At 45.4% G+C, this 16,158-nt stretch overlaps 1 protein-coding gene across 4 annotated transcripts in view; it reads left to right on the plus strand.

Annotated features, from left to right (window-relative positions):
• The window catches only part of TLE1 (TLE family member 1, transcriptional corepressor), a 100,373-nt gene that overhangs the window by 21,409 nt on the left and 62,806 nt on the right, over nt 1-16,158 (plus strand). For all 4 annotated transcript variants that reach the window (XM_038769397.1, XM_038769400.1, XM_038769398.1 and 1 more), the window contains exon 5: nt 15,099-15,161. In XM_038769397.1, coding sequence (XP_038625325.1) covers nt 15,099-15,161 — 63 coding nt within the window. The remainder of the gene's footprint in view (nt 1-15,098; nt 15,162-16,158) is intronic.

Below are 16,158 nucleotides of genomic sequence, written 5' to 3' on the forward strand. Positions count from 1 at the left end.
TAGCCAGGATGGGGCTCCGATTGGTTTTTCACATTCCTGGCATTGTTTGGATATATTTATGGACTTTGAAAAAGAAACCCATTCAGGATTTCTTTTCCAGTGATTCATGATTAAGCAGATGTTTCTTTTGACAGTGAATTAGTTGGTTAGTCTTTGGGGGACAGTGCTGGTTGTCCAATAGAGGCTAAGCCTTTTTCACTCTGTTATCGGGTTCAAGGATCTTGTTTTTAAAAGGCTCAATTTGCATGTATTGTGACCCCTTAGCCTGTTTCCTATATTTACTTTGATCCCCTAAAAGGCATATTCATTTGGACAATAACCCTGGATTAAGTGGCTTTCAATTCAATCTACTGCTCATAATGGCAGTATTGCTTATGAGGTCCTGGAATATGTATTTTACCAGATAATCCTAGATTAGAGAACCGTATTAAAATTTTGGTGTAAGTCATCTCACTCCCTTCCCTTCTACTCTCAACCTTCACGTCACTCAGCAAGTTCACAGTGCTATTGTCTAAATCTTCCTGGGTGCTCATTTTGACTGTCACCCCTCTCCTCAAATCCTTACCCTGACTTTTCTGCTGTGCCTCTAAATCAAATCCCCACTCCAAACCACTCCTCAATAGGCGGAGATAATTTAGGGCGTTAATTCTAAAGCAATGATACGGCTTTTAGGTTCACACAGCACCCTTAGGTCATTCACAACAAAAATGTCCCAAGTCTCTCTTGAGCATCCAGGAGACAGATTTGTAGCATTGGGTCCACAGAATGCTTCCATAGACAAAACAGCATCTTTCATCATCAGTGGTATTTGAGCGCTTACTATGGGCAGACCACTGTATTAAGCGCCTGGGGAGAGCCCAGTGTAACGGAGTTGGTAGACCTGTTTCGTGCGCACAGTGAGCTTACAGAGTGGCATCTTCCGACTCGAACTCTGAAATATAATGGAGGGGGTAGCAGGCTAAGAGGCTCTTTTACCATCATTTCCCTTGGCACCCTCTAGGTGAGACAGTGTCCATGGCATCACACTCGAGTTTTGCAGAATAATAATAATAATAATGGCATTTATTAAGTGCTTACTATGTGCAAAGCACTGTTCTAAGCGCTGGGGAGGTTACAAGGTGATCAGGTTGTCCCACAGGGGGCTCACAGTCTTCATCCCCATTTTACAGATGAGGTAACTGAGGTTCAGAGGAGTTAAGTGACTTTCCCAAAGTCACACAGCTGACAAGTGGCGGAGCCAGGATTTGAACCCATGACCTCTGACTCCAAAGCCCGTGCTCTTTCCACTGAGCCACGCAGACTCCCAGCAAGGTCCCAAAACATCAGTAGGAGAAATGTACTCATCAGCTGTTGAAAACCTTTCACGCACAAGAGTCACACAGAATTAGTCACTCACATCCCTGAATTCTCAACCTCTCAATACCTATGGTGAAATGTGCCCCACAGCCAAAACCAAAGTCCTTTTAAAAGTCTGAATGGCTCAACTAATCAGAACATAAGTCACCAATTACTGATGATCACAATTTTTTATGTTCCATCTCCTCATCATTTGGCAGGCTCCTAAAGCATTCTAATACCCATCACTTTTGAGCTGTCTCCAATTGGATGCAGTTTTGCATCTAACTACTGATCTTTCACGCATGTAGCTCTGCTGAAAGCAAGGAGGGGTTAAAAAAAAAGGGCTTCGTTGAAAGCTGCTTGGGCAGAGACAGCAATACTAATTGCCCACATTCTCTCTGGCTCACTGGCAAGGCAGATTGCAGGGGCCTGCATCTCATGAGAAAGCTCTTGTAGCATCTCGAGTGCCCTTAATTGTTTATGTTCTTAATGCAGAGCCTCTTGAATGCATTCATTTTTAATAGCAGGCTTGAGTGTGGGGCCTATCAAAGAATGACAAAGCAACTCCATTCACTGATTCTTGCTACTGCAATGACGGTCTTTTGATTTATTTGCAAATGACAAGCTTGGCAGGCCCCTGACACCAAGCTGCCCTCCTTTTTTCTTTTAAAAAAAAGCATCATTAAAATGAACATGAAGGAATTCAGCTGCATTTTGCAAAATGAAATTGTCTGTGTATTTGTGTAATTTTTTTGTCTTGGTTCCTCCTAATTAAATGACTTAAATGTTTTGACCCAACTGTTGCCAAGCACGAGTATTTGTGCTTTTAATTTATCATTTTGGTGAAGTTGCATCCTTGACAAAGTGACAAAGGCAAAGCAGCTGTTTCATTGCCTAAACAGCAGATTCCCATTATTCTGATACCCTCGTGAAAAAGTTCGAGTGCTTGTACACAATCTTATTGATTTGTTCCATGTCAAGACAGTCTGGTTGTTTTATGGAAAAAAAACCCACAAACAAAAAACCAAAAATGCAAAACAACAACAACAACAAAACACTCAGGGTGTTTAATGTTGTGCATTCTGGGCAGAGCAGGCATATTTCAGTGCACCTCTCTAAAAGGTGAACAATGAAACCGAACATAATGAAAAGATTTCTTGTTTGTCCAAGGAAGGTTAAACTGAAGTCTTCCCCTGAACACACCCATTCACACCCACACCTTCACACACCCCCTTTTGTTGATAAATAGGCCATCTCTATTTCAAGTGTTCAAATTATAGATCAAATTTAGGGTTATGGATCAAAAACAATTACTCTCCCCACCCCCCCCTTAAAGCCTTATTGAAGGCAAGTCTCCTCCAAGAAGCCTTCCCTGACTAAATCCCCCTTTCCTCTTCTCCCACTCCCTTCTGTGTTGCCCTGACTTACTTCCTTTATTCATCGCTCCCCCCTGCCCACAGTCCCACAGCACTTATGCATGTATCTGTAACTTATTTATATTAATGCCTATCTCCCCCTCTAGACTGTAAGCTCATGGTGGACAGGGAATGTGTTTGTTCATTGTTATAGTGTACTCTTCCAAGCACTGAGAACAGTGGTCTGCACACAGTAAACACACAATAAATACGATTGAATGAATGGATTAATTAAAGGCCATTTTATTTTAGAAAACCAACAGCAACAAAAGCAGCATTCTTAGCTTCACCATTAGAGTGTAGGCTCCTTGAGGGCGGGGTCCAAGTCTGAGTTCTACTAGTCTCCCAAGCATTCAGTACAGTGCTCTGCACATGGTAAGGTGTTAAGTAGGTACTATTACTTGAGGTGAAGTTATTCCCAAATCTGAAAGGGGCACCTCAACAGGCTTGATATCATTTTCCTGACTCCACCTGCTTCGTTAGCAGTCACAGCCAAATCCACACCCTTGGCCAGTGGACGAAAGGCAGATTTGCTGGCATTCATTTCACTCATTTAGTAGTATTTATCGAGTTCTGTGTGCAGAGCACTATACCAAGCACTTGGCAGGGCACAACACAAGTTAAAAAAGACTTTTGTTTTGCCCTCCCAAGTGCTTCAAGGAACTTTTTTTTTTTTAAAAAAATGGTATTTGTTAAGCGCTTACTATGTGCCAGGCATCACACTAAGTGCTGGAATAGATACAAACTAATCAGGTTGGACACAGTCCCTGTCCCACATGGGGCTCACAGTCTTAACCCCCATTTTACAGATGAGGGAACTGAGGCCCAGAGAAGTGAAGGGACTTGCCCAAGGTCACAGACAACCCAGGTCCCCCTGACCTCCCAGGCCCGTGCTCTATCCGCTAGGTCATGCTGCTTACAATGCGTGTGACTATACAGCATGAAAGGAATGGAAAGCATTACTTTAAAGTTGGCCAACAGCCTGTGACCTTAGCCTTTCTGTGCCTGTTTCCTCACATGTAAAATGGGAATTGTGTCCAACCTGATTATCTTGTATCTACCCCAGTGCTTAGTACAGTGCTTGGCACATGGTAAATACTTAACAAATACCACAATCATACTTAAATAGTGAGCCGTATGCAGGGCAGGGAGTGTGTCCGACCCTATTAACTTGTATCCACCCCATTGCTTAGAATACTGATTATAAGCTCTGAATAAATACCTCAAATATTGTTATAATTATTCCATCTTGTGCAGGCATCCTGATGATTTCAGGTATTCCTCCAATAGACAGCTGCTACTATAGGGTGCTGATGGTTCTATACTGCTCTCCTTATCCTCTTCCTATCTTGATTCTAGGGACTGCCCTAAAGCCTACAAGGTGGAAAGGGGAGAAGATGAAGTGTCAAGGGAGGGAGGGAGACACAACGTGGCCTAGTGGATAGAGCATTGCCCTGGGAGTCAGGACCTGGATTCTAATCCTGGCTCTACCACTTGTCTGCTGTGTGACCTTGGGCAAGTCATTTAACTTCTCTGTGCCTCACTTCCCTCATCTGTAAAATAGGGATTAAGAATGTGAGCCCCATGCGAGACAGGGACTTTGTCCAATCTGATTAGTTTGTATCTTTCCCAGCACTTAGTACAGTGCCTGGCACATAGTAAGCACTTAAATACCACAATCATACTTAAATAGTGAGCCATATGCGGGGCAGGGAGTGTGTCCGACCGTATTAACTTGTACCCACCCCATTGCTTAGAATACTGATTATAAGCTCTGAATTAATACCTCAAGTTTATTATAATTATTCCATCTTGTGCAGGCATCCTGATGATTTCAGGTATTCCTCCAATAGACAGCTGCTGCTATGCTCCCTTTTAAAAAAAGCGAGGGGGGAGGTTGTTAGGGATGCAGACTGGAAAAACCCCAAGTGCTGTCTCACCCAGATGGGCATATTGACATCAGGGTTCCTGGGCTACTGAAGTAGGAATAGTGATGGGTCACTCCCCAAATATTTGTTTTTTCTGCAGAGGGCGGTCCCAGTAGCTTGCCCCATGTCAATTTGGATGACAAGAACTCTAGTTACCCAAAATTGATTTATTCAGCTCATTTGGTTTGATAAGATTAATTTTTCCCCTAATTTGGTCTTACCTCTTGACCGACAAGAAACCTGAAGACAACCAAGGGTATTTGCCAGCCTGAAAACAGAAAGCCCTGTATGCAACAAAAGATATCCATTGGCAACACCAAGCTAAATGTGGCCACTGAATTATGTCTACCTAGGCAGCACACCTTCAATAAAAGCCAAAGTAGAAGAAAATTGAATCAAGGTTGTCAGCACAGCCTTTGTAAAACTAACAAAGTGTGTAGGGACAGTGAACCCCCAAGAGTCATACCAAAGGTGCCATCTCAGATTTTGGGGAGAGACAATGATTAGGCACGACTTTGTTCTCAAAAGACGCTGCAGAAGTTGGGATATGAAGGAAGGGGAAAACTGTGAAGTGAGACTGACGTTGCTTCAATCTTCAGAAGTAGGACCCTACGGGATGGCATGAATTAAGTGTAGACGTCAGAAGAGAGCAGGGCAAGAAGGACCGAGAATGGCTTTGCTTATGCACCGAACTAAACACCTGGGAAGTATAAAACAAAGAAGTGACACATTCCCTGACCACAAGGAGCTTATACTCTTATGGGGGAGGCTTTCATAAAAATGCTTCCAAACAGAGTAATCAAAGTAAATAATTGAAAGTTCAAGCGAATAAACCTGCCTGCAAAAGTCCTGAGGATGGGTATAAAGAAGTGCATGAGTGCTGGAGGTTGCTGGTGGATTTGTACAATTTTGGGGAGGTTTGTTGGAGAAGGTGGGATTTTAGGAAGGCTTTAAGCAAAATTTTAAGCTTCCATTTTTCATAAGGTAGCAACTTCCAGACTGGTATAAGGGAAATCACCAAGAACACTTAGGGCATCAGTTTGGGAGCTCAAGGGTTATGTTGGTCTCCCCTCTCTGTCTTACTTAGTAGCCTTTGGGCCCGGGGGGTTTCTCTCATCATTTCTTCAGGCCCTCAGAAGAAAAGCATTGTAGAGCGACATTGTTACTGTTCAGGAACACAGATCTGTTTCATACCGGACCCTGATCAGCTTGAACTTTATTGATCATTGCAAGAAGCTCCATGAGGGCAGGGATCATGTCTACTAACTATATTGTACTCTGACACTGGTCTGCTATGTGATCTTGGGCAAATCACTTAATCTGTCTGTGTTGCAGTTTCTTCATTGTAGTTACCCCAGTACTTGATAACAGTGCCTGGCATATAGTCAGCACTTAATGAACATTATAACTAACTTTATTCTCTAGTCTCCGAATACTATCCGCCAACCTATGCATCAAGCAAAAACTCCTCACTCTCGGCTTCAAGGCTCTCCATCACCTCGCCCCCTCCTACCTCACCTCCCTTCTCTCCTTCTACAGCCCACCCTGCACCCTCTGCTCCTCTGCCGCTAACCTCCTCACTGTACCTCGTTCTTGTCTGTCCTGCTGTCGACCCCCAGCTCACGTCCTCCCCCGTCCTGGAATGCCCTCCCTCCGCACATCTGCCAAGCTAGCTTTCTTCCTCCCTTCAAAGCCCTACTGAGAGCTCACCTCCTCCAAGAGGCCTTCCCAGACTGCACCCCCTTTTTCCTCTCCTCCCCATCCCCCCGCCCTACCTCCTTCCGCTCCCCACATCACCTGTATATATGTTTGTACGGATTTATTGCTGTATTTATTTTACTTGTACATATTTACTATTCTATTTATTTTATTGATGCATATATAGCTATAATTCTATTTATTCTGATGGTATTGACATCTGGTTATTTGTTTTGTTTTGTTTTGTTGTTTGTCTCCCCCTTCTAGACTGTGAGCCCGTTGCTGGGTAGGGACCGTCTCTATATGTTGCCAACTTGTACTTCCCAAGCGCTTAGTACAGTGCCCTGCACACAGTAAGCACTCAATAAATACGACTGAATGAATGAATGTGACATGGGCACGTATTAGGCTATACCCACCCATCAATTGGCTGATTGTCAGAGGAGTTGGAATAATTTTAAGTATCAAACATCAAGTTGGGAGTACAGTTTTTTGATGTAGATAAGAGGCTTGAGGAATGCTGTTTTCCTGTCACTTGCTGCCTTTCTGGTCAGGCTTTTGGGGGCCCAGAAGAAGAAAAGCTTTCCTCTTTGGGAATTGGGATGATTGGGAGAAAAGATCATTGGAATGATATTTCTAAAGCTAGCAACAATAGCAGCAGCATCATTATTGAGAGCCTAGTGTGAGCAGAGAACCAGACCAGAAACTTCTGTTGCATCTGCCAAATGTTTAGTACAGTGCATCGCATTCAGTGGGAGCTCAATAAGTACCATTCAAAATTGTAATTGTGTTCCTTAAGCACTTAGTATGTTCTATGTGCTGGGGTAAGTACAGTACAATCAGATCATATTATTTCTACTTAAGTGGGTGCAAAAGGCAAGCAGCACCAAAAACATTTGATAAACTCATTTCTACTTACTGAACAAAGAGTACCCAACCCAAGATTTTATCCCGTTATGGCCCCGAAGAAGGATAAGCATGACGGCATTCTTCTTGGGGCATGGGTTCAGTCAAGAGGTTGATAGGTATTTTGGAAGGAGTTACAAGATGCATAGTTTGAGCCACAATTTGACCTAGGTTAAACTGTTGCAATCTCAGTTTAATGCAGGAACACATCATTCCCTGCACATTTGAGCTAATCCAGCCCTCCGAGGTAGCAAATCGTTGGGTGGCGTTCCAGACAACAAATGAAACTTTTGCCTCAGTAACCCATTACCAGCCTCCCCCCTCCCCACCATCCCCATTCCCTGGCTTAACCCCCAGACTGCCTCTTCCATTATCTCTTCACTAGGGCGAAGGTGACCTGGCACTTTTTAACCTCCCTCCGCCCTTCCAGCTAACAACCTCTAACCCTATACTTCTGCTTAGAAAGTTCTTCACTTTCCACCCCCACTTAACCATTTATGAGGTTCCAGCAGTGCCACATAGTTTCTTTTTGTTCCCCTCCCCAATCCAATTAAGAGGGTTCAGCAAAATGTAAACAGGTTTTGACCACAATGAGCTTTAAGCAAATAATTAAATTACTCTAATAAAACATGCAAAGTTAGTAAAGAAATTCACATAAACAGAAGTACAGTAGGCTTTAGCTGTAAGGTATTGAAAGGATACTTCCAGGGTTTTGTCTAGAAGTTTTCCCCCTTCTAGACTGTGAGCCCGTTGTTGGGTAGGGACTGTCTCTATATGTTGCCAACTTGTACTTCCCAAGTGCTTAGTACAGTGCTCTGTACACAGTAAACGCTCAATAAATACGATTGAATGAATGAATGAAAGTTGAGGCAGATTTTCTGTAAGAATCAGTGTAAGTAGGTTAATGAAGGGGTGAATAGTGTAATGTATTCACAATCAACTGAACTTTAAGTGTTAAGCTGAGTTGGTAAATAGGGCCAGCGTGTCAGTACTGAAAGAGCACTAATTTGCAATGGGTTAAATAGAGAGGGTGGCGGCCTATCCAGCTATCTAGAGTTGTCCTGTGGTATTTGAAGATGATGCTATTAGCAGTTGGAATTCTGATCTGTAGGTGTATGATTGATATAGATTGATCTACACTAGGCTAGGCCCATCCATAGATCAGGGGAAAAGTTTCTAGAACAAAAAAACAACTCACTCCTCGGGACCCATCAATCAGTCAGTCAGTCAATGGTATTTATTGAGCACCTAATATCTGTCTCACCCTCTAGACAGTAAGCTTGTGGGCAGGGAATGTTTTGACCAACTCTGTATGGTACTCTCTTAAATGCTTAATCTGGTGCTCTGCACACAGGAAGTGCTTACTAAGTACCATTGATTGATTTGAGCACTGTACTAAGTGCTTGGGTAAGTACAGTATAATACAGCTTGTAGACACCTTCCTTGCCCACAAAGAGCTTACCAGAGGGAAAGCTGTTTTTCTAGACTGTGAGCCCACTGTTGGGTAGGGACTGTCTCTATATGTTGCCAATTTGTACTTCCCAAGCGCTTAGTACAGTGCTCTGCACACAGTAAGTGCTCAATAAATACGATTGATTGATTGATTAAATGGGATATCAGTCACTCATTTGGGACATGAGTTGGAGCCAGTCATAGGGGAGAATCTGGGCAAGAAGGTGGGGACTGGGAAAATGGCGAGAAGTTGTCTTAAGAAAGGTAGAGACAAATTCAGATGCCAGCTGTTTCTGGCAGGCTTAATACATTTTGGTGTGAGCTTCCAGGTGCGCATAACTGGCTTTGACCAAATGTACAGATGTGGTACAATGATGTTGGTCAGGAATTATCCATGTGTGCTCAAGAATGGCATCCTTTAATTTTTATATTGGTCCAATTCCCAACACCCAAGTCACATCAGCCCAACTGCTACCCCTAGCACTTATACCTATCCATAAGCATTTATGTATATATGAATACTCAGTGGTATATTTGATTATTCTGATTTATCCTGATGTTTCATCCTGCCACTCTGTAAATGTTTTGTATGTATGTCTACCTGCCCCCCCTCCCCCCATTAGATATGAGATCTTGTGGGCAGGGAACAATTGCTTAGCTTCTGTTGTAATTTACTAAGCACTAATAATTATACTGGTAATAATAATAATAAAATGTAATTTATTAAGCACTTACTATGTGCTAAGTGTCCAGGTAGAGACAAGATTATTGGAATAGACAATCCCTGCCCCACTTAGGGCTCTAATCTTTCTCATCCCCATTTTACATATGAGGAAATTGAGGCCCAGGGAGGTTAAATGACTTGTCCAAGGTCACACAAGCCACTAGCAGAACTGGGATTAGAGAATTTGGGTTTCTTGACTTCCAGTCTCATGCTCTAACCACTTTGCCATGCTGCTTTGCCCTCAGTAGCCACTAAATACTACTACTACTATTGCCACCTGGCCTTACACCTTGGGGACAGATTTTTGCCCTTGCTACCAGCAGAACCAAGGAGTGACATGTAGCAGGGATCAGAACCAAGGAGTGACATGTAGCAGGGATCGTGTCCTTCTCTCCTTCTCATTAAGGATCTTAACACGTTGGGTAGAGCCTCACTTCCCTCTGCCAGATTAGCAGACAGTTTGTTTACAAATGAAGTCCTGGTGAAGGCTGGATTGGCATTTAGGTTTATTATATGTCATAGGCAAACAGAGGTCCTGCTTAGACCATGTTTTAGTAATCTATTAACTATTTGTTGGTGTGAAATTGTGAAATTCAGCAAGCCCCATGCTTTTGGAAGGAGAGTAGAGCTTTTTTAGCTCTACTAACTTAATAAGTGACCACTAAATCTTATAACTTCAGTGCTCGTGCCATGCCATTCCTCTTGCTGGACTGCATCACTGTGTTCCCCAGCTCACTTGCTAATTCACTTTCCTCTCCATGATCAAAGCCCCTCTAAAGCCTGCTTCCCAGACTATCTCTCCCTCCTCCTTAGATGGTGAGCCAATCAATCAATGGTATTTATTGTGCTTACTGTGTGCAGAGCACTGTACTAAGGGCTGGGAGAGTACAGTACAACAGAATTGGGAGACACGGTCCCTGCCCATAATACTAATGATGGTATTTGTTAAGCGCTTACTATGTGCCAAGCACTGTTCTAAGCGCTGGCACTGTGAGTTTATAATCTAGAGGGGGAGACATAAATATGAATAAAATGAGCCCCACTTTGGACAGGGACTGTGTCTGACCTTATTATCTTGTATCCACCCCAGAGCAGTGTTTGTTTGGCATATAGTAAGCACTTAATGCCACAATGATCAATTAATGATGTTTATTGAGCACTTACTATGTATTAAGCACTGTACTAAGTGCTGGAGAAAGTACAGTACAACAGAATTAACAGACATGTTCCCTGCCCATAACGAGCTCATTATTCATATTATTTTCTTCCCCTTTCCTCGATCATACTAACCCTCCCAGCACTTACATGTGTGTCCCTGCAAATCTATTCTATGTATTTATTAATAGACAATCCATTTTTTGGTACTTGGCTGTTGGCTTCACATGCTTGTTGTTGGCCCACCCTACTCCAGCTCTTAATAGTTTGTATCTGCTCTCTGTGGCATCATTATCTGCCAATTCTATTATTGCCATAGCATATTGATTGCTTAACTACACCCTGTGATGCCATCACCTACTTTTATCATTGCTACTGTTTTATTGCTTCTGCATCTCAATTGTTAACCCCCCGCTGTACTGTCACTCGCCCTGCTGACCTCACCATGAACTTTCAGTTCCCTTGCTCCCAACTGCCATTCCCATTCCTCACCTTCCCCTTCCCCTCTCCCACCCAGCTGTTTCCCTCCCTCTCACCCACCAAGACCACTCCCCCTCACCCCCTACCAAGGATTCCTCTGTACCAGCGCAGGTCCTCCGCTTCTCCCTCCCGGCCCCCTCCCTCCCCTTCTCCCCGCCCCCACCCCATCCCACTTCTCCTTTCCCATCGCCACCCCCCTTCCCACTCTCCCCGCCCAGGCCCCCGCCAACTCATCCCAATCCAAACCCTCCCCACCCCTCGCACCCTTCCCCCTCCCTCCCCACCCTCGACAGCTGCTGCCAAGTGTGGCCTCTGGAACCCCCGCTCCGTTTTAAGTAAGACCCCTTTCATCCTGGACCTTTTCCTTTCCAGTTCTCTACTCCTCCTCGCCCTAACTGAAACATGGCTGTCGCCGGACGACACAGTCTCTTCTGCTGCTCTCTGCAGTGCAGGCCTCTTCTTCTCCCACTCCCCCAGACTCACCGGAAAAGGAGGAGGTGTCGGTTTCCTTCTCGCCCCCCAATGTCGCTTTCGCACTATCCCTCCTCCCCCTTCCCTTTCCTTCCCTTCCTTTGAAGCCCACATTATTCGCCTCTACCACCCCCTCCAGATTCTTGTAGCCGTCATCTACCGCCCTCCCGGCCCCACTTCCAACTTCTTTAACGACTTTGACCCCTTCCTCACCTTCCTTCTCTCCTTCTCCATGCCCACTCTGATCCTCGGAGACTTCAACATCCACATGGATATCCCTAACGACTCCTCTGCCACCCGCCTTCTATCTCTCCTTGACGCTGCCAACCTCTTCCTCCACCCCACCTCGCCCACTCACCAACTTGGTCATACCCTCGACCTCATCATCTCCTACCGCTGCACTGTGTCCACCCTCACCAACTCTGTAATCCCTCTCTCTGATCACAATCTTTTCACCTGCCTCCTCACTCACACTCCTTTCCCCTGTAAATCCGTATTACTCCCTCACAGAGATCTCCGCTCTCTGGACCCCACCCATCTTTCGGAGCGCCTCACACCCCACCTCGCCGCCCTCTCCTCTCTACCCAGTCTTGATGATCAGATTACTGCTCTCAACTCTACCCTTTCTACTCAGCTAGACTCACTCGCTCCCCTTTCCCTTCGCCGCTCTCGCACCACTAACCCACAACCCTGGATCACTGCCACTGTCCGCCTCCTTCGCTCTCATGCTCGAGCTGCCGAACGTTGCTGGCGAAAGTCTAAACACCATGCCAACCTCGTTCACTTCAAGTTTATCCTTTCCTGTCTTAACTCAGCCCTCTCTTCTGCCAGACAAAACTATTTCTCCTCCCTTATTGACACCCATGCCCATCACCCCCGCCAGCTCTTCCGTACATTCAACTCCCTTCTCAGGCCCCCGGTTCCTCCCCCTCCTCCTTCCCTCACCCCCAACGATCTGGCCTCCTACTTCATTAACAAAATTAAATCCATCAGGTCCGACCTCCCCAAAGTCTCTTCCCCCCTTTCTCCATCCCCCCGGCTCTCAACACTCTCTGCTACTCTCCCATCCTTCCCAGCGGTATCCTCAGAGGAATTCTCCTCCCTCCTCTCAAGTGCTACTCCGGCCACCTGTGCTTCTGACCCCATTCCCTCTCATCTTATGAAATCTCTCGCTCCATCCCTTCTCCCCTCCTTAACTTCCATCTTCAACCGCTCACTCTCCACTGGTTCCTTCCCCTCTGCCTTCAAACATGCCCATGTCTCTCCCATCCTAAAAAAACCCTCTCTTGACCCCACCTCACCTTCTAGTTATCGTCCCATATCCCTCCTACCATTCCTTTCCAAACTCCTTGAACGAGTTGTCTACACGCGCTGCCTAGAATTCCTCAACGACAACTCTCTCCTCGACCCCCTCCAGTCTGGCTTCCGTCCCCTTCATTCCACGGAAACTGCCCTCTCAAAGGTCACCAATGACCTCCTGCTTGCCATATCCAACGGCTCATATTCTGTCCTAATCCTCCTCGACCTCTCAGCTGCCTTTGACACTGTGGACCACCCCCTTCTCCTCAACACGCTATCTGACCTTGGCTTCACAGACTCCGTCCTCTCCTGGTTCTCCTCTTATCTCTCCGGTCGTTCTTTCTCAGTCTCTTTTGCAGGCTCCTCCTCCCCCTCCCATCCCCTTACTGTGGGGGTTCCCCAAGGTTCAGTTCTTGGTCCCCTTCTGTTCTCAATCTACACTCACTCCCTTGGTGACCTCATTCGCTCCCACGGCTTCAACTATCATCTCTACGCTGATGACACCCAGATCTACATCTCTGCCCCTGCTCTCTCCCCCTCCCTCCAGGCTCGCATCTCCTCCTGCCTTCAGGACATCTCCATCTGGATGTCCGCCCGCCACCTAAAGCTCAACATGTCGAAGACTGAGCTCCTTGTCTTCCCTCCCAAACCTTGTCCTCTCCCTGACTTTCCCATCTCTGTTGACGGCACTACCATCCTTCCCGTCTCACAAGCCCGCAACCTTGGTGTCATCCTCGACTCCGCTCTCTCATTCACCCCTCACATCCAAGCCGTCACCAAAACCTGCCGGTCTCAGCTCCGCAACATTGCCAAGATCCGCCCTTTCCTCTCCATCCAAACTGCTACCCTGCTCATTCAAGCTCTCATCTTATCCCGTCTGGACTACTGCACCAGCCTTCTCTCTGATCTCCCATCCTCGTGTCTCTCTCCACTTCAATCCATACTTCATGCTGCTGCCTGGATTATCTTTGTCCAGAAACGCTCTGGGCATATTACTCCCCTCCTCAAAAATCTCCAGTGGCTACCAATCAATCTGCACATCAGGCAGAAACTCCTCACCCTGGGCTTCAAGGCTCTCCATCACCTCGCCCCCTCCTACCTCACCTCCCTTCTCTCCTTCTACAGCCCAGCCCGCACCCTCCGCTCCTCCACCGCTAATCTCCTCACTGTGCCTCGTTCTTGCCTGTCCCGCCGTCGACCCCCGGCCCACGTCATCCCCCGGGCCTGGAATGCCCTCCCTCTGCCCCTTCGCCAAGCTAGCTCTCTTCCTCCCTTCAAGGCCCTGCTGAGAGCTCACCTCCTCCAGGAGGCCTTCCCAGACTGAGCCCCTTCCTTCCTCTCCCCCTCGTCCCCCTCTCCATCCCCCCGTCTTACCTCCTTCCCTTCCCCACAGCACCTGTATATATGTATATATGGTTGTACATATTTATTACTCTATTTATTTATTTATTTATTTATTTTACTTGTACATTTCTATCCTATTTTATTTTGTTGGTATGTTTGGTTCTGGTCTCTGTCTCCCCCTTTTAGACTGTGAGCCCACTGTTGGGTAGGGACTGTCTCTATGTGTTGCCAATTTGTACTTCCCAAGCGCTTAGTACAGTGCTCTGCACATAGTAAGTGCTCAATAAATACGATTGATTGATTGCTTCTGAAAATTATCCTATCTTCCTCTTCGTATTATAAACTCCTTGGGCAAGGACCTTGATTTCTTTGTGAATTCCTGCCAATCAACCAAGCAGTGATGGTATTTATTGAGGGCTGGTATTTATTGAGGGCTGACTATGAGCAGAGCACTATACTAAGTTCTTGGGAGGGTGCAATGCAAGAGAATTGGTAGATACATTCCCTGCCCACAAGGAGTTTACAGTTTAGAGAGGGAGACAAAGGTTCAGATAAATTACAAACCTGTACAGAAGGGCTGTGGGATTAAGGGCAGGGTAAATATCAGGTGTTTAGAAGGTTCTCCCAGCACCAAGTACAGTGCTTTAGGCCCTCAGTAAATACCACTGATGAGGAATTTTTAGGCTCCGCCTATTCAATGGGATTGCTATTTGGCACCTCCCAGTCTCTTTGGTAGAGTGTAATATTAAAAAAAGTATGACAAATGGTATTTGAAATATAGTTTCATCCCACCAGAGGAAAAGCTGGAGTAAGAGGGTCTGTTTTAACTGACAGTAAGGTATCCAAATCATTTTTTAGCCTCACCATGTAAATGTTTTGTTTTTACAGACTGAAATTGCCAAGAGGTTGAATACAATTTGTGCACAAGTCATCCCGTTTCTGTCTCAGGAAGTAAGTAAAACTGTTCAGCTGTTAAAGTGCAATTATGTTGCTCCTCTGTTTGCAAATTAGCTAGTTTTAAGATGTTAATTTTATCACCACGCACAAGTGTGAGGAACATCTGTTACAGCTGAAGTGTGTAAACCCCCTGCTATTCGGTCTAACAGATCTGAGGGCAAACTGCAGAACTGGTGACAATAGCTCAACCTCAAATTAATTCTTTTCAGAAGAAAACTGCAAAATGACTATCAAGATAAGGCTTTTGTTTTCTTTGAGAAGCAATACTAGCTTGACAGCTACCAATCACTCAATCCTTCTACAATTCTACTTATATGGAAAGTTTGGCCTTTAAAGGAAAAAAAAAATGGCTCCATTGAGTTATATTTTACAGGGGTAGGTAAGGAGATAATTCCTCACTGTCCCTGAGGTAGGACTCAGAGCTGACAGGTGTGATTCAGGATATTAAGCATGGAGCCCTAGGAATGATGGTAATGATTGCGGTATTTGCATAGCACTTACTATGTGCCAAGGTGGATGCCAAGCACTGAGGAAGATACAATTTAAGCAGACCTTGGCCTCACAGTCTATGGGAAGCCATATATGTCTAGAATTTTGGCTAAAATGGGCTAACAGGCTTGGAAGATGCCTTTCCAGAAGTGAAATATGCGATGATGGAATTTTTTCTGAAGACCACACTGTCCTTTAGATTAAGCATCAGGTGTGGCCAGCTTTGCACCTGAAATCTAGTGAACCTTTGCTGACTATTCCTGCTTCTCTTGCGAGATGCGTGGCCTGTCATTAGCTTTAATATCAATCCCTTCTGGTAGGAGACAGTGGCCAAGGTCCTGGGTGCCAGTTTTCATATTTGCTCACCAGATGGTTGAATGGACCTTAGTGTCCTTTCAACATCGTGTGCTTTCCAACCCTTTATCCAGTGAGGCCCTCTTCACTCGGGGCACCTCCCTCTTCCTTCTGAAGAATGACAGTGTACTCCTCCAGCTACCTAATA

Source organism: Tachyglossus aculeatus, chromosome X4, assembly GCF_015852505.1.
Source record: "Tachyglossus aculeatus isolate mTacAcu1 chromosome X4, mTacAcu1.pri, whole genome shotgun sequence".
NCBI classification, from domain to species: Eukaryota; Metazoa; Chordata; class Mammalia; order Monotremata; family Tachyglossidae; genus Tachyglossus; species Tachyglossus aculeatus.